The 22,870-nt window shown below is 30.5% G+C and overlaps 1 protein-coding gene across 1 annotated transcript; it reads left to right on the top strand.

Annotated features, from left to right (window-relative positions):
- Window positions 1-145: 145 nt before the first annotated feature.
- Window positions 146-20,478, top strand: LOC111716065 (toll-like receptor 7). The gene is made up of 23 exons (XM_023491474.1): window positions 146-312; window positions 1,120-1,184; window positions 1,792-1,905; window positions 2,480-2,570; window positions 3,185-3,220; window positions 3,871-3,945; window positions 4,862-4,908; window positions 5,193-5,241; window positions 5,320-5,345; window positions 6,082-6,161; window positions 6,888-6,940; window positions 8,130-8,220; window positions 8,827-8,948; window positions 10,388-10,456; window positions 11,686-11,765; window positions 12,455-12,549; window positions 13,329-13,418; window positions 14,416-14,520; window positions 15,164-15,219; window positions 17,158-17,216; window positions 18,049-18,109; window positions 19,013-19,242; window positions 20,363-20,478. The coding sequence occupies exons 1-23, from the start codon at window positions 275-277 to the stop codon at window positions 20,377-20,379; spliced, it is 1,749 nt and encodes a 582-aa protein (XP_023347242.1). The 5' UTR covers window positions 146-274; the 3' UTR covers window positions 20,380-20,478.
- The last annotated feature ends 2,392 nt before the right edge of the window (window positions 20,479-22,870 follow it).

The raw sequence follows: 22,870 nt of genomic DNA, 5'->3' as shown, positions 1-22,870 counted from the left end.
GTCAAAAATGAGAGTGCTAGGACAAAAAAATTACAGGGGAGGCGCCGAACGCCCCCTCCCCTCAACCCTGTTTAGGGTTTAAGGTTAATTATAAAAAGAAATAATGTGAAGGTAACTACGCCAATCAGTGTTCATGTTGAGTCAGTGTTTGTATGTATACCCATTCTTATCTCTTCTATTATACAATATAAAATATACAGCTGATCATTTAATACATGAATACAGTTCATATTCATGTGTTTCTTACAATAAGTGAAAGTTTAAAAGTAATAAAATGCAGCGGAATTGTATCCTGCTACTCTTTTGGTTGAGGTACATGGGGTTTCCAATTAATATATAAATTTAATGACTTAAGTGTCTAATTTGTTTAGCGTGGCATTCCAAAAGTGGTCTAAATGACTAAAAGTGTATCATAAAAAGAGTTGATGTCTTATGTTATTTTAAAATGTGATCTGCCTTCTATGTATCTTCAAAATTGACGGATTTATAAAACACTGAACAATTTTGTCGATCTTGGTTAAAGTGGAATCTGTTGAAGATTTCTCAATATCTCTGTCAATTTTGTTGATGCAGACGTTTTACCTCTTGAAACCTTGCAAGTCGTGCCAAATTTGTAAATACACTTATTTAAAAAAAATTCGTGCAAAACTAAAGTTTCAGCAGCAACAAAATAGTGCAATATTTGTGAATTTTTCTTATCGCGTAATTAGCGCATTTTTTATGCGGAACGTTTTGCGAAATTTGATTATTTTTGCGCGAAACGGATTATTAACGAACACGATCAAGAGTTATGAACAACACCCAATTTATATGTATTCATAACTAGCTAAGAAACCCATATTCGGCCGGAAACTTAACTTACTCCATAAAAGTCAGCTCACTCAACTTCTATCTTAACAAAACTATGAACGTTCGTTAGGTTCTGACAGTTTCTCAACAAATCTGAGACAAATCAGTAAAGTGGTTCCAGAGTTTTGATTTAACATAAACAAACAAACGCCCACCCCACCCAGACACACAGAGATATATATCTTTCAAATATTATGCATATCTACATAGTTTTCTTAAAAAAGAAAATGCCTAAATGTTAAAGTCGAATCAAAGCAATAATTGTTGCAGTATGTTGACTGTATGCCTTGCTGAAGAGCCCAAAGATCAGGATTATGATTATGAGCAACCGATAGGTATACTAAAATTGTATAATGGGTCTAAATATACAGTGAAACCCCTTAATAACGAATATATCGGAAGAATTTATCAAATGCCGTTTTGTCAATTTTTCAATGAGTTTTATACTATATTACGTAAATTTCAGTATTTTCGAAAACAAAATAAATAGCCATGAATATGCGGAACAGTTTTAAAAGGTTCCATATAATAATTTAATTAAAAAACTAAATATCTGCAACATTCCATTATCAGAAAGTGAAGAATACGACATTTGATGAATTCTTTCGATGTATTCGTTATTAAGGGTTTCACTGTATATTATTCGATATTATTTTTAAAGAACAAAATTTCTTACAACTCATGAGCTAAAGCCAAAGCTAAAAAAAAATAATTTAAAATCTAGCTTTTTTCATTTTTTCCTAAACAAAAAGCTCGGGACAAAATTAAATCTAAAAAGGCTTGAACCTTCTCGATAAAAAGAAAATTTCTGTCCAAAAAACTTTATAACACTGCGAACCAAAATAACAGTGTCATGAATAGTTATTATGCGTTTTTAATCAGTCATTAAAAAAATCTGTCCATTACTATTTGTTTGTTGTTAACCGTAAATATTACGACTAGAGGGTAAGGGAGACATGGATCTTTTTAACTATGAAGATGAACTGTGTGAGAACTGTAGATGTTATAATGAATCTTCTTTATCATTATGGTTGGACTGCACAGGGTTGGGTCTAGGTGAGCTCAAAAGTTTAGAAATGGTTTACGGTGGAATCCATAAAACTGTGGAATAAGAAGATGAAATCGGCATTAATGTTGTTAAAAAACAAATCATTTTACTAGGAACTAGAAAATCTACCTATTCATGGGGTCTGTTTACACTTCTGCATAACTATATGTAGCTGAAGTGCTCGGTGTTGCCAGTGGAATTTTTAGAACACTAGGGAAATCAAAGAAAATCATAGCTTCGATTAAGTAAAAAATTGTTCAGCCTATGTCACCACAAAGGTATCCATGGGTTCCCTCCAAAATTTTAGCCAATTTGGTCCAACCGTTTGGCCAGCGATAGCTAACATATAAAGTTTTATTGTATAGATTGATGTTTGTCTTTTATTTGACTTTACTCTAACAGCCGTCTTTTTATTCCACTGGTTTATGAGTCTCACTGTATTTTCTGTACAATTTTTTAAATCTTATTTTACTAAAATACAAATTTTACAAATTTTAAATCTGTTATTGACAAAACAAATAAATGTTTTAATTAGGAAAAATTTTAAAATTAAATTTTTATTATTGATTTATATTATTTCAGAGAAGATTCCAGATTGGTTGGATGAGTTTGAAAACCAAACATTTTCTATTCTTCTGGACCTTTCATTTAATACTATTGAAGAGCTTGTTAGGACAGTTTACTTTATTCAATTTTAGATTTTTAATCAAAATCAAAAATGTTAAGGTTAGAAATTGAACCTCAGAAATTTTTTTACAAAAGCAATTTCTGTTTGTTTAAAAAATATGTAAAGATTATTAAATTTAAAAAAATTTATATTTTTTAATAACTATAGTTTTGGGGAAGACTTTTCCTTTGTATTTTTCGAAGCTAGTGCCCGAAAAAATTTGTAAATTTGTCTGATATTTACCTGCAATGTCTGTAAGATGTTGTATACAAAAACTTTTGTTTAGAACTTTTTATTCTAGCAGTGCAGGGATAGCTTGGATATAAAAAAAACTTATTTTAATCCCTAAGGTTTTGTTTTTTCTCACAATCTCTAATTTTCTAATTCTTTTATCTTTGCAACCAAATGGTATACATCTTAGATATTTCAGTCTATATCAATAATCTAATTTAGAAAAATATAAGTTTTACATCATCAGATTGCAAAGATACAGAGCTTAGAAAGAGAGTCATTTCATTAAATTGAAAGGAACATGCGCAATTTACTTAAATTTACTTACTTAAATAAATGTTCGGACCTTGATTGTTTAAAAAATCTCAGAAAGTAACCAAAAAGTATAGTTTTCCTGAAGGCTCTGTGTGGAATTTGGACCTCAGGAAATCAATTCTGTCCTAAAAAAATCTAAAATTACAAATTTAAAGTTAAGCAATTAAAAGTTTACATACAGTGAAAACCAGAAAAATTTGAAATAGGATGACGTCTTTTAGACTTAAGTTAGTCCAATGAACATATGAAACAGCAATTGCCCATTTCACTTCATAAGTGATTTAATAATTTACAAGAAAGATTATTTGCTGTATAACAACTTCATATGCACTTTAGCATTTGTGTTTATGTCGTCTTCCTATTCCTATTTTTATGTTTCTCATTTTTTATATATTTCACGATCTTTATACAGTTAAACCGTGAATAAGCCATACATCGAAAGAATTCATCAAATGTCGTATTCTTAACTTTCTGCTAAGGGAATGTTGCAGATATTTAGTTTTTTAATTAGATGATTATATGGAGCTCTTTAAAACTGTTCCCGCATATTCATGGCTATTTATTCATTTTCGCAAATAATGATTTTTGCGTAAAGTAGTATAAAACCCATTGAAAAAATTTTCAGACGACATTTCATAAATTCTTTCGATGTATTTAGGGTTTAACTGTAAAAAGACATAATATTTGGGATGAATGCGAATAAATATTTTGTTAAAAATTAAAGATATATTAATCAACATGATTGATATTCTCTTTGTAGTCACAACTCCATAAGAAGAATAGAAAATGGAGCATTCATTCAAATATCTCAGGATCTTATGGAATTAGACCTAAGGTATTATTTAATAGCCATCTATCTATAAACTTTGCTTGTCTGATGCTTGTTTGTATCTAATAAATGTATAAACAATTGAACCGATCAGGCCCAAATTTTGTTTGGGACCTCACATTACCTCAAGAAAGGTTTTTTGGATGCTCAGAATTTCTAAAAGTTGTTACTAAATTTTGATTTTCGAAAAAAATTTGAAAATTCACGAACGCATAAATGTAAATCCGCCAAATTTTTATAATTGTTTTAACGAAGAGAAAATGCCAAAAGATTGAGCAACAATAAAAAGTTGAAATAGAAGATGGGCTTGAAGAGCCCTGATAGCATAGTTTCACGATCATCATTGTTTTTTTTGATTTTACATGAATTGTGCCATAGCAATGACGCTTCGACAGAAAATAAATCTTAAAGAAAAAACGCCCTTTTGATCAAAAAGTTTATGATTTAAAATAGTCCAGTGAACACAAAACAAAAAAACTGTGAGTGTACAATGAGCACAGATCGATTGCTCTCAAGCTATACCGTTGTAAACTGAATAAACTAAAGTTCTGAAGGATGAAAATTACAATTCTATCGAAAATCTTCTATTTGGACTCTTTTTTAATAACATTATTATTTGCACTTTTACTTTGTTTGTGTTTTTTTTATAACGGAGTACTCGCCACAAACATAATTTTATTCCTCTGTCGTAGAAACCAGATAGTGCAAACATTTGATATTTAAAACATTGAATATTTCAATTTGAAGAATTCAGAGGCTTATCAGACGTTGACGATATCAGGTTGTAAAGATATAAATTAGAAAAATTTGATTTTGTGACGAGCAATCAGTTTCTTTTTTCAATAATTAGAATATTGCCATAAATTGTATGCATTGACAAATTTAAAAGTGTAAAAATGAACATTAAAGTTTCTATTTTCAGTGACAATAAACTGGATGCATCAGGCTTGGAGAAAGATTGCTTTAGAGGTAATTTTTCAAAGAAACTGAGTTTTTGCCACAACCCCAAATTTGCTAATCCCTATATCTTTGCATGCTGACAGTTTAAACCTTGAATATTTTAAACTTAGAATATCTGATCAAACATAAACCATAGTTTGAAATATCATAACGCTACGACATTTGGTTGCAAAGATATAGGAATTAGAAAATATAAGTTTGTGTCAAAAACTCAGTTCTATTGTTCTTATTTTTTTCTATTTTTTACTATTTTCTAAATTTTCCTTCTTTTTTATCTAAAAATATTTTTGCAGGAAAACTTATTGAGGGAAACATATCTCCATTGCAGATAATACAGCTTAGGTATGGAAGAATAACATTTTTTTTTCAATTTTCCAATTTTTTCAAATATTTTTTTATTTTTACAAATTTTTTTTTCAGTTTGGCAAAGAACAGAATTCATACAGGAATTGCAGTAATGCTTTTAAACAATAATATAATCAAACTCTAAAGTATTTCAATTATTGTCTTTTTTTAGTGGTTCTTTTTGTATGGATCACTGTTGATATATAATACCTTTTAAGGATATTTTTGTTTCCAAGTACTACTTACAATTAAACTAATTATTACATTCTGTAAAGGCAAATTATTTGATTTAAAATTCTTTTTTTTTGAATTGGAGTTTTCTGAGAAAATCAGAGATGGGCTGATACTCACTTAGATTTAGATCGGCACCAAAATTAATACTTTCTATTGTTTCTCTTTCACACTCCATTAAGCCTTTTTTTACTTTTTTTTTAACATTACAAATAAATCTATAATCTTTATTTTCAAAAGTTGTTAGTTCATATTCGAAAAATACTTACAATCCACTACCAATGTATATCAAATATAGTGTAAACAATGAATATTTAACTTTCCTTATCCTTTCCTTGCCTTTCCTTTAATTTCTATTTTAATATTTTTTAGAATTGGGGGGAAATATTCCCACAACCTCTACTTTTAGAGGTTTTTAAATATTTTCTCCTGAAACACTTAATTTTGTATGTTTTTGTTATATTTCATAGATAAATATTTTTTTACTTTTTACATATTTAAAATATTTACATTGATACAGTTAATAGTTATCCACCAACAACACATTCTTTCAATTCTCCCCGGGTAAATTAATAATAGCAATGGTATAACTGGAATCCCATACAGTGCATCCGGAGATATTTGTCCATCTAACCAAGCTAACAGATTTAGATCTGTCAGATAATCCTTTAGAACCATTTTCACAGGTGGAGTTATTTTTAAACAAAACGTAATTAAAATACACTAAATTGAAAACTTTAGTTTCTTTGTAAAAAGCTTCGGATGACCATTGATTGAATTCAACAAATAAGCAACATAAAATTATAAAAATCATTTGGGAAATTTCTTCATAACTGTTTTCTGTTATTAAGGTAAAACAAATACTGTTTTTGTTTTTTAAACGAAACTGAAAAGCAACAGTTGCCAAAACCTTTAATTTTCTAATCCAATTGTATTTGAGACCTGATGCATAGGTGTAATACTTTGGCATTTCAAATTACAGCTATTTGATGTAGGCTATGTCAGAAATTCATCAAAAGCTTACGACATCATGATCCACAGAAATAGCAACTAGAACATTTAAACTGAAAACGAAAGTAAATAGCATTGTTTTTTATCTTTGCTACACATTATAACACGGACAAAGGAATTGAGTTTTTGCCACAAACTCAAATTTGTTAATTGCTATATCTTGGCAACCTGTTGGTGCAAGTCTTTGCCATTTCAAACTTAGACTATTGAATTATAAACAGAATTCACAGTTTGTAAGGTGTACGACATCGGTTTGAAGAAATATGTAGGGATAAGAAAATCAGAGTTTGTGACTAACACAACTTTTTCAGAATTTAGATTTATGATTATTTAGGATTACAGATTTTAGTTATAAGCCCTAAGCCAAATCCTCTCAACTAATGAAATTTTTCCTCTTACAGGCAATGGTTGAGGCTATTAATGGAATATTGACACTTGAGTCTCTCAACTTCAGGTCAAGGAGACTGTAAGCGTGTTTTCAAGTTTCCCTCCACGAAAAGATAGCAAGGCCCGATTCAAAACGTTATACCCTTAAATGCGCTGTCTGATCAAGTCTGAATTAGTTAAAAATGTTTAAAATTTTGAAAACTGATTATTTTCAATTGTGGTTTCTCTTCAAGCGTGACTTGGGCATTTCTACTCAAAGTGAATAAATACTAAAGTGGAACAGATTAAGGAAACGACGACAGGTTGGGCCATAAGGTTTTATTTGGTATGGAAATAATTTCATGAAAAGATTTCGTTTGGAAAGTAAAGACACATGTTTATTTAGCTGTATATATATTCTAAAACAGCCCAACGATATTGCTATATTCCCTATATATACTAAAACATGTTTATTTAGCTGTATATATATTCTAAAACAGCCCAACGATATTGCTATATTCCCTATATATACTAAAACATGTTTATTTAGCTGTATATATATTCTAAAACACCCCAACGATATTGCTATATTCCCTATATATACTAAAACATGTTTATTTTAGCTGTATATATATTCTAAAACTCCCAGCCCAACGATATTGNTGTGCTGTCTGAAATCATTTATTGTGCAGTAAAATGGCTAAAATTCACTTCTGAAATCTTAATTTACGTTAATTTATATTTAAGTTAAATACAAATTCTAAGTCTGTGTTTGTAAACAAAGGGAGTCCAGTTTCTGTTGTACTGTGCACTCCGTATACGGACCAATTTATATATATATATATATATATATACATATTTATAAATACTTGGGACATAAAATGTCGTCATCCAACTATGAGTTTGGTCCACTTTAGTATTTATTCACTTTGATTTCTACTACAATAAAACCATGGAGAAATTATCAGATTTAAACACTTTTTAACATATCATACGACAATATCTTCCACATTAGTAATCAGATAAAGGTTTAAAGGGTACCGTTGTGTGAATCGATCATTGGTATCGTTGCATGTAGGCTTACTTGAAAAGACGCTTGATGTACCTTTAATCAATGTCCAATGTCTAATGCTTGTCTTTGTACCCTTGTACCTTCATCGTAATGAGCATAATGCCGAATAATTTAGATTACTTAAAATTTACAATTTTTTAGTAAATTTATACCATTTAGTCCAAAAACTTTAATTATACAGAATGGTTAACACTTTTTGCTCTAGATCCACTGGATTAACTAGTTTACCTGAGGGCATGCTTACTGGGATGGATCAGCTGATTTATCTAGACCTGTCAGGAAACCGGTTTCATCAGGTTTGATTATTTTACACTTTCTCATGTGATAATCTGTTAATTATACTTAAAACAATCCATTATCTACAAAAGATAAACGTCTGTAAGTTATATTTAGAAAGATTCCACAAAATATCATCGCTATTTGTTTTAGCAGCAGAGTTTGTGCAAACATTTAGATTTTCAAGAAAAAAAAAAATGCGCGCAAATTGAAGGGCAGACTAAAATATTTGCGCAAAGTGCAGGCAATGATTTTAATATTCCTTTGGAAACCCTTATACTAGGCGTCGTAGGTATCTCCAGAGATCAAGATGGTACCCTCCCTAGAGACCTTGATCCTTAACAACAATCTACTCCTAGGTATCCTCAGAGATCAAGATGGTACCCTCCCTAGAGACCTTGATCCTTAGCAACAATCTACTCCTAGGTATCTCCAGAGATCAAGATGGTTTCCTCCCTAGAGACCTTGATCCTTAACAACAATCTACTCCTAGGTATCTCCAGAGATCAAGATGGTTTCCTCCCTAGAGACCTTGATCCTTAACAACAATCTACCCTAGGTATCTCCAGAGATCAAGATGGTTTCCTCCCTAGAGACCTTGATCCTTAACAACAATCTACTCCTAGGTATCTCCAGAGATCAAGATGGTACCCTTCCTAGAGACCTTAATCCTTAACAACAATCTACTTCATGAACTCAATAAAGACAGTTTTAATGGTCTTGTCAACCTCAAGAATCTGAGTATCAGGTAAAGCTGTATATTAAGGTTAGACACTCTGGATGCACTCCAATGTACTAGAAATGTCGTCTTCATAGCAATGAACACTCAAAATTCTCATATGACGTAACTGATATTGGTAGCTGGCAAGCTANAACTCACCAGCAACCGCCAATACTCAGTTATGTCATATAAGGTTTCTAAATGTCCATTAAAATTAAGACGACATTTTCCATACATTGTTTGAGCAGATTTAGAATATCTAATCAAAATAAGGAAAAAAGTTTATCTAAATTTTCTTTATTTTAAATTTGAAGGGACTGTCCTTGCATTTAAAGTGATTTTCCAATCTTCAATCAAAAAGGGGCATTTCTGATGAAATCGTAATCTAGGTAAAAATGTGGAAGATAACAAAGTTATTCTAGCTTTGAAAATTGTTTCATTCTGTTGATTTTTTTCATTTTTTCTAAAGCAAGAAACGCGCAAGTCAGTTTTGTAAATACTCAGTTTTCAAATAAATAACAAAGCATAAAATTCTAATTCAGACATATCTAGAAAAAGGAGTTGAGTTTTTGCCACAAACTCTGATTTTCTAATCTATATGTCTTTGTAACCCAATGTCGTAGACCTTAGATATTTCAAAATATTAATACTTATAGATAAAATAATCTAAGTTTGAAATATCAAAGGTTTGCACCATAAGATTGCAAATATATTGGAATCAGAACATTTTAGTTTGTGGCAAAAACTCAATTCCTTTGGCGGCATTCATCAAATTACTTAGATGAACAAATATTGAATTTAGAATATATTTAGAATTATTAAAGAACATAAAGGATCTAAAACTTGATTATTTATTGTCATGTTTTATTGAACAACTAGTACATCTGATAGAGGATACCTGAAACTAAGCAAATTTGTAAATCTATGAAACAGCAAATAAATAAATGTTAGGTATTCTCCCAAAGGTTTTTTCCCCAAGCGGCAACTTCCCAAGTGTATTTTCCCAATTGGGAACTTCACAACTGTGAAATTTCCCAAGTCTTTCCTAGCCACAGCGCTTGGCCCCCATTGCAGCATGCGACGCCCCAGAAGGCCTAACCTAACCTTTGGGAAGTTGTCGCTTGGGAAATTGCACATTAGGGAAGTTGCCACTTGGGAAATTATCACATGGAAAGTCGCCCTTAGGAAAATGCCTTAAGGATAATATAGAACACCAATCATTCTATGCCTATACTTCTTTCTTTGTTAACTGAAATAAACTCTAAATCAAAAAAAGTAAAAATACTAAGGCCGAATTTAAGAACTTGAGCCGCGGCTTAAATTTGAGCCGGGGCTTAAATATGGTTGGTTCCACTTAAAATTGTATTTAATTTTTACAAGATTTACGCCGGCTCTCAATTGAAACCGGTTTTTTGGGGATTTGAGACGTGGCTTAAATTCATTGAATTCGGATTCTGTTCTTTTAGTGAGTGTCATGGTTTGAAATATATCGAGGAAGGTTCTTTTGCATCTTTAACAGATCTACAATTGCTGAGGTAAATACTGAAAAATGTCTACTTTTGTTTTATACAAACAAACATAAAACATTTTTTATGTTGCAATGTTATATCAATTTTTATTCATGAAATGCTCAGACATCGGAAGAAAACTCAAAATTAAAAGTTTTACAAAAAATGTTTTGCAAATTTGTAAAAAAAAACATTAAAAATGTATTCTATCATAATAGGTGTATAATGTTGGAATACATAATACAGGGTCATCCAAAAACGCTGAGACTGTAAAGACGACCGAACATTTTTTTAAATATGACGATCCCAAGGTCAAATACAGTTGTCTGCCTTAAACATTGTTTTATTGGCTTGCTTAATGATTAAACAAGAAAAGAAAAAAAGGATTGAGTTTTTGTCACAATCTTAAATTTTCTAATTCATATATATCTTTACAGCTTAAAGGTGTAAACCTATGAATTTTTAAACTTGGATGATTTAATCTGACAGAAATTATAGTTTCAAATATCAAAGGTCTGCAACATCAAGTTGCAAAGATAAAGGGATTAGAAAATATGATTTTGTGACAAGGACTCAATTCCTTTACAATTGCAAGGAATCATGAATATAAGGAAACAAATTCTGATTTTAATATTTTCAGGATATCCGGCAACAAACAATTAGAAGGGATTTTAATATTTTCAGAATATCCGGCAACAAACAATTAGAATGGATTTTGATATTTTCAGGATATCCGGCAAAAAACAATTAGAAGGGATTTTAGTATTTTCAGGATATCCGGCAACAAACAATTAGAATGGATTTTAATATTTTCAGGATATCCGGCAACAAACAATTAGAATGGATTTTAATATTTTCAGGATATCCGGCAACAAACAATTAGAATGGATTTTGATATTTTCAGGATATCCGGCAACAAACAATTAGAATGGATTTTAATATTTTCAGGATATCCGGCAACAAATAATAAGAAGGGATTTTAATATTTCCAGGATATCCGGCAACAAACAATTAGAATGGATTTTAATATTTTCAGGATATCCGGCAACAAAAAATTAGAATGGATTTTAATATTTTCAGAATATCAGGCAACAAACAGTTAGAATGGATTTTGATATTTCCAGGATATCCGGCAACAAACAATTAGAATGGATTTTGATATTTTCAGGATATCCGGCAACAAACAACTAGAATGGATTTTGATATTTCCAGGATATCTGGCAACAAACAATTAGAATGGATTTTGATATTTTCAGGATATCAGGCAATAAACAATTAGAATGGATCAGTCCTGATGCCTGGCCAAAAGATATAAATCTTCCATTCACTCTTCAAGGTATAATTTGTCATAAGTTGTGTTTTGAATAAAATATTTTTAAACAAACCAAACATTATCTTATCCTTGTCTTATTTTAACAATTTTGTAAAAGAAAATGTGCTTCTAATTTAGTATTACTAGGCTTTTAGGGCGCTTCACGCCCATCTTCTTTTAGGGCGCTTCACGCCCACATTATTTTTCTGAATATTTCTTTTTTCATACATTGTAAACAAAAACAAACAAAATTTCGCGGACTTAAAAAAATCATTGTTTTTCAAAATTTTAAAAATCAATTTGTTTTTCAAATTTTTTTAAAAATCAATTTTTTTAGAGGCAAATTTTTAATATTCGATCATCCATAAACCTTCCCTGGGGTCATTTGAGGTCCCACAAAAACTTGAGCTTGAACTGTTCAGTAGTTTTGATAATATCAGGACACATAGATAGACAAGCAAAGTAAATTATATAGACATTCATGTAAAACACATTTTAGATTTTTCATAAATCATGATTCATGGTTCAAAATTTATCATATTTGCAAGAGTCGGGTCAAAAACAAAGAGTTTGTACTTTTTAGCATCAATTCTTTACGTCAACCCCCGAATGATTGTTAGGTTTTTAAACAAAAAAGAGACTTAGAAGACTTAGCCATTTTTAAACTATTCTGTAATTATAATGATAATATGTTTTACAATCTATACTTCTAGAACTTGATCTATCTGATAACCATTTGAACTATCTACCCAACATGTTACTCCCGGATTTTACAGACTGGAAGAAAATAGAAATAATCAACATTCAGGTTAGAAAACTTTATAAATAATCAATATTCAAGTTAGAAAACTTTATAAATAATCAATATTCAGGTTAGAAAACTTTATAAATAATCAATATTCAGGTTAGAAAACTTTATAAATAATCAAAATTCAAGTTAGAAAACTTCATAAATAATCAATATTCAAGTTAGAAAACTTTATAAATAATCAATATTCAAGTTAGAAAACTTTATAAATAATCAATATTCAGGTTAGAAAACTTTATAAATAATCAATATTCAATTTAGAAAAACTTTATAAATAATCAATATTCAGGTTAGAAAAATTTATAAATAATTAATATTCAAGTTAGAAAGCTTTATAAATAATTAATATTCAAGTTAGAAAACTTTATAAATATCAATATTCAAGTTAGAAAACTTTACAAATAATAATTAATATTCAAGTTAGAAAACTTTATAAAAAATTAATATTCTAGTTAGAAAACTTTATAAATAATCAATATTCAGGTTAGAAAAATTTATAAATAATTAATATTCAAGTTAGAAAACTTCATAGAACTTTAGAAAAGCTGTCAATTAAAAGCTTCTCTTTGTTTACTTGTAAACTTTTAATTTGAAAAAAGCTTTTCAGAAAAAAAACTAAAACATTGTATGATAATAAACGTCGACTACCTCAGTCAATTTTCTATCAATTACAAATTTTAAACATTCTAGCAAAATCAATTTACATTGTTCTGGTTATTGTAAGATATTACATTATAGGCATAACATGTTTCTATTTGCCTTAACATTTTAGTTTTCAGGGTAACCCTTGGGTGTGTGATTGTCACAATGAATGGATGCTGAGTACCTTGACACCGATGATTCATGAGAAAAATCCTGATCTAACAGAGGTGAGAATTACAATACAATTTAGTTTTTACCACAAAGTCAAGTTTTCTAATCTCTATATCTATGCAACCTGATGGTGTAAACCTGTGATATTGCATGAACATAAACTATTTGATATAACAGATTTTGCTTTGGGTTGCAAAGATATATGGATTAAATTATCAAAGTTTGTGGCAAAGACTCAATTCGTTTGTTTCAAGATGAAACTTCAAGTATTAGTACATTATACAAATGTATTAAAAGCTAGGGGTCAATTTATTAAAGAATCTAAACAAAACTCTAAGACGTTATCTTATGCGTATCTCTAGAGTAAGACCCACAGACTTTTTAAGGTTAAAGGAATTGAGTCTTTGCCACAAACTCTGACTTTGTGTCTCCTATATCTTTGCACTCCAGTGGCGTAGGCCTTAGACATTTTAAACTATGACTTCTTTAAGGGCAAATAATCTAAGTTTAAAAGATCAAAGGTTTACACCATCAGGTTCCAAAAATGTAGGGTTTAGAACATTTCAGTTTGCATGTGGTAAAGACTCAATTCCTTTGTTCAAGAATGCATTTAAGTCTAATATTATAAAACTTTCTTGCTCACTCAGTCTAGTAACACTTTTCAAAGAATAATAATACCAATAAGTTTTTATCATTTTTTTTCCCATATCATTTGATTTTTGTTTTTTACCGTCTCAAGATTTAAAGCCAATGAAAACTGTTGTTCTAAAAACAAAAATACAAAATAAATGGTTTTTATATATTTTTCTGTCTGAAGTTCAATGTTAAAATAATCAAGAATGATGAAAATGTGTTATTTACTCTCATGAAAATTAGAGACAATGAAAATTTAAATCTCGTTTGAATTTCCACTTTTCAAAGAGAGTAAATGAGATTCCTTTCTGTAGATTTGGTTTTTACATGGATTTACATACATTTTTTGATAAGGAGGATTCAATAAAAATTGTTGCATACCAAAAAATCAGCTTTGTAAAAGGAATGCTTATTTTCAAGAATCTAGTGTGCGGGGGCCCGGTTCACTCTGTTCTAGTTAGAGAGCAGATGACGGTGGTTCATGAATTAACTCACACTAACGAACTACCCTGTGATACCGCCCAGGTAAATGCGCGAGATTAAATTGAATGCCCCGTTTTATTCTTTCTCTAAATTCAGATCGTCTTCAACACCAATTTATAATCAGCGTTTTATTTATGAAAAAAATGAAGCCATTTTTTAAGTATTGATATCCTGAACCATTCAAATATAAAATTGTTCTAACAATGGAATGGACTGCGTTTGTTTAAGTGTGATTTCTAGTGACTTGCCTTGCAAACATGGCAATGCCCGATTCACAAAACTGTATCCTTTAAACCTTTCAAATCTTTAACTGATGAAGGTTGTCAGAGCTGTTCTCTACAAATGAAAGCCGGTAAGTGGCGAACTCCGTGTTTGTAATATGTTTTAAGTTTTAAAAGTATTTATTTTTACTTTCTGGAAATATTTATTATTTAGAATTTTGGAAACCACTCTTCTGTAAGGTCAAGAGCCACAAGTATCGCCAGAGCTGTGTTCAGTTAACTCTGTGCCCAGCGTTCGCTGCAGTTTACATGAGTTTAAGTGGTTTCCAAGAGTTTTAAACACAGAGCTCTCTTTATTCGATGCACAGTTGGGCATTATTTTCTTTGTATGGAGGGTCACTTGAAATAACGCTTACAATCCCTTTATGGAAGTTCAAGCATTTATTAATTGTTTTAACATTTAGTTCAACCCTTGGATTAAATCAATGAATTTACCAAACCTAGAAAACAAAGAGAACAGGTACGTTACTGACATCATAGATAATGAAATATTAAACATCATGAATAGAGTGATAGGCGCATTTGCCTTTTTTATTTTGACCGTTCATCCTTTGTGAACTACCCATTTCGTCAGTTTTTTTTTCTTTCAATTTCGTGCAAAAAAATTGATTTTGTTCTTTCTCAAAATTATCGTTAATTTCCACCTATTTCATTTGTTTTCTCAGTGAACGATCGTTCAGTAAAATCGTTTGTTAAGCAAAATCGTTTGTTCAGTAAAAAAATATTTTTTTTTGTTCAAAAATTCGTTAGAAAAATTTGTTAGTTAAGGTAAAAGCGAACTTTTTGCCAAAATCTTTGGAAAATTTGTTCGTTAGAAACTTTTATTTTACACAGATTCCACATTTTAATCTGTGAAAATAGAGAAAATGTGATTATTTGTTGTATTATCATTATCAATACTAACTTTTAAAGGTGTTTCTGAGTCCTAGTTTAGGCTGATTTATTATTTAAGGGACATGTAGTGTAGGCTGATTGATTATTTAAGGGACATGTAGTTTAGGCTAATTGATTATTTGAGGGACATGTAGTGTAGGCTGATTGATTGTTTAAGGGACATGTAGTATAGGCTGATTGATTATTTAAGGGACTTGTAGTTAAGGCTAATTGATTATTTGAGGGGCATGTAGTATAGGCTGATTGATTATTTAAGGGACATGTAGTGTAGGCTGATTGATTATTTAAGGGATATGTAGTGTAGGCTGATTGGTTATTTAAGGGACATGTAGTGTAGGCTGATTGATTATTTAGGGACATGTAGTTTAGGCTAATTGATTATTTAAGGGACATGTAGTGTAGACTGATTGATTATTTAAGGGACATGTAGTGTAGGCTGATTGATTATTTAAGGGATATGTAGTGTAGGCTGATTGGTTATCTAAGGGACATGTAGTGTAGGCTGATTGGTTATTTAAGGGATATGTAGTGTAGGCTGACTGATTATTTAAGGGACATGTAGTGTAGGCTGATTGATTATTTAAGGGACATGTAGTGTAGGCTGATTGATTATTTAAGGGACATGTAGTGTAGGCTGATTGGTTATTTAAGGGACATGTAGTGTAGGCTGATTGATTATTTAAGGGACATGTTGTGTAGGCTGATTGGTTATTTAAGGGATATGTAGTGTAGGCTGATTGGTTATTTAAGGGATATGTAGTGTAGGCTGATTGGTTATTTAAGGGATATGTAGTGTAGGCTGATTGGTTATTTAAGAGATATGTGGTGTAGGCTGATTGATTATTTAAGGGATATGTTGTGTAGGCTGATTGGTTATTTAAGGGACATGAAGTGTAGGCCGATTGATTATTTAAGGGGCATGTAGTGTAGGCTGATTGATTATTTAAGGGACATTTAAGGGAAATGTAATGTAGGCTGATTGATTATTTAAGGGACATGTAGTGTAGGCTGATTGATTATTTAAGGGACATGTAATGTAGGCTGATTGGTTATTTGTAGGCTGATTGATTATTTAAGGAATATAGTGTAGGCTAATTGATTATTTAAGGGACATGTAGTGTAGGCTGATTGATTATTTAAGGGACATGTAATGTAGGCTGATTGGTTATTTAAGGGACATGTAGTGTAGGCTGATGGTTATTTAAGAGATATGTGGTGTAGGCTGATTGATTATTTAAGGGATATGTAGTGTAGGCTGATTGATTATTTAAGGGACATGTAATGTAGGCTGATTGGTTATTTAAGGGACATGTAGTGTAGGCTGATTGATTATTTAAGGAATATAGTGTAGGCTAATTGATTATTTAAGGGACATGTAAGCGTAATTTTTAGTGACACACAAAACAAAAATTTTAAATGTACCGTTGTAAATCGTACATTGCCATTTTGAAATTACGCTTTCAGTCCCTTAAATAGCTATTTTTTTCAGTAATTTCTATTTTAGAACCAGAAAATCTTCTCTTCCCACGACTATTACCGTTCTCTGTATTTTCGCCATTATTGGTAAGATGAGTAAAAGACTGTAAAAACAAAACAAAAATAACTATTTCTCTGGTTGGACTAAATTAACCTACTCTAAATATCTTTTTATAACTGTTTAACATTTATGATTATATTGAACACACTAATTGAACTTTGGTAAAGGTACAGTATAAGAGCCGGAAAACTGTTTTGATGTTTATTACAAAGCAAATAGTTTTAATATTAACTTATTTAATCACTTAGTAAGTGAAACGGGGCTGTATACACTGCACATGCTGTTCAATGGACTATTTAAAGAAATAAAGTGTGTTTAAAATTCGTCTTCCTTTTCCAGGGTTTCCTAGGTTTAACTTTTTATTCCAAGGTTAAATTAAGTCTGCTGCCCTGAATATAGTTTTTTCATAGAATAAAGCAAGTTTACCGGAGTCCAAAGCAGGAAAATTATAAATAGAAGTAAACAAACAGTCTCATCTTTTGTGGGTTACTCTGTTACAAAAATGTTACCCTCCAATTAAAAAATAACTAATAAAAAAGTATTTGGAAGAAAACTCCAGATTTTTTTTGTAACCGTCTGTAGTAGACCTTTGACATTCCAAATTTTGAATTCTATTTGATAAATTTGTCTAAGTTTAAAATATTAAAGGTTTAACCATTAGGGTGCAAAAGTAGATAGTTTTTAAAAATTTAGGTTTGTGGCAAGAACTCAGTTTCTTTAATCAATTATTTCCCGTGGATTTTATTCATTTGAAATTACAAACAGAACTGGATTAAAAACGAGATTAATCTTATACAAAAAAAAATCGATTTTTGTTTGCTGGGTAGAATTCCCTATTTTGATCACAGATTATTGCAGGTTCTACTGGAATGGTCGGGATGCTTTATGTCCAGAGGAGTAAAGAGAATACTCCTAGGAGGTGAATAATGTTAATAAAAGTAAAAATTACTTTTTGTTCAAATATATTCTGAACAAAAAACTGTTTTGTCAAAATTACAATTATCCTACAGTGGTCGGCGTTCATATCAATACAATGAAGACGACAATTTATGCATAATGTTGATAAACATTTTTCAAATAGCAAGATAACATGTAAACAGCGAGTAACTATTAAATGACAACTTTGCTTTGATTACTTATTAGTGAATCTGTTTGAAAATCTTGGTAGAAATTAAAATTGAAGTCCAAATTCGTCTTGTTGTATTAATATATCCTATGACAACTGTATTCCACCAATAATTACAGAAAAATTTTCAGATTTAGCAATACTTGCATTGGTGCAAAAAAATCTAATTGGTTTTAGGATTTTTTTTCTCAAAAAAGATCAGACCTATTTAGCCTTTCAAACAAATAATGTTACACATCCAGTGGTTGGTGTCAGTAATATTTCTTCAATCAAATGCATTTTAGTGCAAAATTTCAAGTGATTGTGTTCTAAACATTTAAGATTGACCCTATTAGCATCTATTAGGGTGCAGGGTGTCCCACGAAACATGACAATTGGTAAATAGTTTACAATGTCTTCTTCCATATTTTGTTTAATTGTTTAATACCAAAGACAATAACAAAAATATTAATTAGTATAAAAGTAAAATTAATTTCAATGTAAAATATATTTGAGCAAGAGTTTTTTAAAAGAAATAAACTGCTTAAACCTTTACTATCTAAAACAGTGTATAGAAGACGACATTCAAAACTATTTACCAACTGTCATGTTTCGTATAATATAAGTTTAAGTTAACTCTGAGTTAAGTATATATTATAGTTGTGCTGATCGTTTAGCAAAATTTGTTTTTAAGAAACTCATCTTTGTTTTGTTTAGATATAGAAACGATGTGCCAGCTCCTTTTGTAGGATATACAGCTACCAGTAGTACCCATCCACCGGGTCAGCCTGGGCTACCTGATACGCATGCGCCAAGGACTGGTCTATCTAACATATACTCTCCACGGGCTGGCCAATCTAACAAATACTCACCTCCGGCTGGTCAAAATGCTCTAGATCTAGAAGATGTTCATGGAATAGTTAATACTGAATTCAGAGATGACGAAGGTTGTAGATTTCTTCGCATGAAATTGATTAGTCGCTTAACAGTCTTATTTTCTAATCATTATATTTTTGTATCCTGATGTAGTAAACCTTGGATACGAATATGATATATATAGTTCTAAAAATTGAACTGCCTGAAATTTTTTTGCATAAAAGGAATTGCGCATTTCTCACAAACTCAAATTTTCTAATCCCTACATCTTTGCAACTTGATGGTGTAAACCTTAGATATTTCAAACCTAGAATTTTTTATCTAACAGAATTCATAGTATAACATATCTAAGGTTTACAACATAAGGTTGCTAAGAAATAGGGATTAAAAAAGCAGAGTTTGTGGCAAAAAATCAAATATAAAATATGTGACATAATTGGTACCTGCCGGCGACACTGCATTAACAAGTGAATGATCCCTTGAAGGGAGTGTTCGCGAAAAATGACCGGTATAGGCTTAATGCGATAAAAAAGCGCTTTTGATCGCTACTAATCTTACTTCTATCTGTTGCGTCTATAAGGAGAAACTTGTTAAAGACGTCTCATACCGAATAACTTAGCGTCCATACAAATTGAGAAAATTGCATCATACGACTTAGACCTTAAAAAATCAATTTAATTTCAAACAAATCATTCAGATATTACAACCTTTAGTCATCGATTATCTTTCGCCACATTTGTATATAGTTTATATTTATAATATTTTATTTTTTTTAGAAAACGTTTTAACTGATTTCAAAAAATGTGAGTGGTCCGCGGCATTCTTAGATAGTTGCGCAAGCCGCAAGAGAAATAATCAAATTCAAAACAAATTAATTAAAACATATTATGAAATATAAACTATAGAAATGTGGCGAAAGATAATCGATGATTATAGGTTGTAATATCTGAATGATTTGTTTAAAATTAAATTGATTTTTTACGGTCTAAGTCGTATGTTGCAATTTTCTGAATTAGTATGGGCGCTAAGTTATTCGGTATGAGGCGTCTTTAACAAGTTTCTCCTTATAGACGCAACAGATAGAAGTAAGATTAGAAGCGATCAAAAGCGCTTTTTTATCGCATTGAGCCTATACCCCCTTTCATTTTTCGCGAACACTCCCTTTAAATTGATATGTTTTGATATGTTTAGGAAGGAAAGTGGAGTAGGAGGAGACAAACTACATTCAAGCCAACACTAATCCATTTTCTAGACCTTTGTAGAAAAAATCTTTTTTTTTAATAAAGATTAATTCAAGTCTTTTAAAAGTTCTTTTTTGGCTTTCACTGAAGGTATAAAGGCCGGATTTAGACTTTAAGAGCGCTCCGCGCACCTCATCTAGCAAATTAATCCTTTAAATGTTGCTTTTCAAACGGACTTTCTTTCCTCGTCATATGACTGGAAAAAAAAATTTGCGAATTTTTCTGTTTTTACTGACAGATTTCTAAAATTTGAAATATCCACATTTTTCAGGCAAAATTTTTTTTACTTTGAACCTTAAACCGTTCGGCCCTACATGGGGTTGTGTGACTTGCAAAAAAACTGTTCGGTTCAGCCGTTTTGACGTAAATTGAATATACACATGCCAAATGTTATATAGATTGTTTAAAACAACATAACTACTGTAATCCCATAATTTTACGTAAAAGAATTATTGTGAAACAACACAAACATCGAATATATTTTGAAACAACACAACACCACGAATATATTGTGAAAAATCACAAAACCTCAAATATACTTGAAATATCACAACACCGCGAATATATTGTGAAATATTACAAAACCTCGAATTATTGTAAAATATCACAAAACCTCGAATATATTGTGAAACAACACAAACCTCGAATATACTTTGAAACAACACAACACCACGAATATATTGTGAAAAATCACAAAACCTCGAATATATTGTGAAATATCACAAAACCTCGAATATATCTTGAAATATCACAACACCGCGAATATATTGTGAAATATCACAAAACCTCGAATTATTGTGAAATATCACAAGACCTCGAATGTATTGTGAAATATTACAAAACCCTTGATTATAACGTGAATTATCACAAAACCTCGAATATATTGTGAAATATCTCTAATCCTCGAATATATTATGAAATATCACAAAACCTCGAATATATTGTGAAATATCACAAAACAATGAATATATTGTGAAATATCACAAAACCTCGATTATATTGTGAAATATTACAAAACGTCGAATATATTGTGAAGTATCACAAAACCTCGAATATATTGAGAAATATCACAAAACCTCGTATATATTGTAAAACTTTACAAAACTTTGAATATATTGTGATATCTCTAAGCCTCGAATATATTGTGAAATATTACAAAACCTCGAATATATTATAATTATCATTATTAGATTTATTTCGGTCACATAGCGGTACAATAGATTATTAAGACTACAAAACATTTATAAATATATATCTACAAAATAAAAAAAACTAGTTATACATCACAAATTTTTAATTATTTGGGACAGTTCATCCCTTTCAAAACTGGAATTTTTCAATTTTATTTGATCTAACAGAAAAAAATTCTCTTAAAAAAGGAATTTTCCAAAAATGTGTATCAGAAACTTCTGCAAAAGTTAAATTACTTTTTACCTAGAGTTTTGTTAGCTCACTGGGATAACAATTATAATCTTGTTCAATGCTGTAAATATGTTTGCCAAGAGTTTTGTTAGCTCACTGGGATAACAATTATAATCTTGTTCAATGTTGTAAATAGTTTTGCCAAGAGTATGTCATTAAATTATTCTGAAAAGTATTTGAAAGCAATTAGATTGCGATTTTGTTTCTTTTCTGTAAACTAAGAAAGAATGATATACAAATCGCGAACACAGCATGGTCTTTAAGTGAAGGTTTTCCGAAATATAGCATGAAATATCACAAAACTTTTGGGATAATTTTGAAACAGTTGTATATCAATTTCTCGAGACAGGAACATCAGATAGAACTCTTATATGTCTCAATCAACTCCTAAGAGAAACGATGCACATCATGATCAGTAGTCATCACTGATCATTGATCAGTAGTAATCACTGATCATATTCTATTATAATTCATTTTTATCTTAAAAAAACACAAAAAAAGTTTATTAAGATAAAATGAGGAATCGTATATATCTAATGTTTTTTTTTCAATGAGAGTTTTCTGTAATCCAATAAACATGGATTACGACTTTTATTTCGTCGTTGTTCCACGTAGCAATATTACGTGAATATTTGAGCAGTAATTCGTTAAATATTTGCTGTACTTTTCTTTAAATGTTTAATATCTTTTTCAATTTTAAAGTTAAAAAAGAAGGAACAACACATTTTAGAAGCTCATAACATATTCAGACATTATTTCAATAACTCATCGTAATCTTTCAACTATCGGAAATTGCAAACCATCCTCAAGTCGTCCATTAATTCCCATGTTTATTGGGTAACCCTGTACATTATCTGAAATTGATGAAAAAAGCTTGAAATATAAATGCGCTACCACCATCAAGTTTTAAAGATAAAGGGATCAAAAAATAAGAATTTGTGGTGATTCCTTTGCAGCCCCCCAAAAATTTGATTAAATTGTTTTAGCTGTGTGGGTTGAAGGTTCTTTTTGGACCCCCCCTCCCAGTACTCCCCCC

This window comes from Eurytemora carolleeae, unplaced genomic scaffold (genome assembly GCF_000591075.1).
Source record: "Eurytemora carolleeae unplaced genomic scaffold, Eaff_2.0 scaffold1396, whole genome shotgun sequence".
Classification (NCBI taxonomy): domain Eukaryota; kingdom Metazoa; phylum Arthropoda; class Copepoda; order Calanoida; family Temoridae; genus Eurytemora; species Eurytemora carolleeae.
Note: the sequence above shows the minus strand (reverse complement) of the source record. Positions and strands in the feature narration are given on the sequence as shown.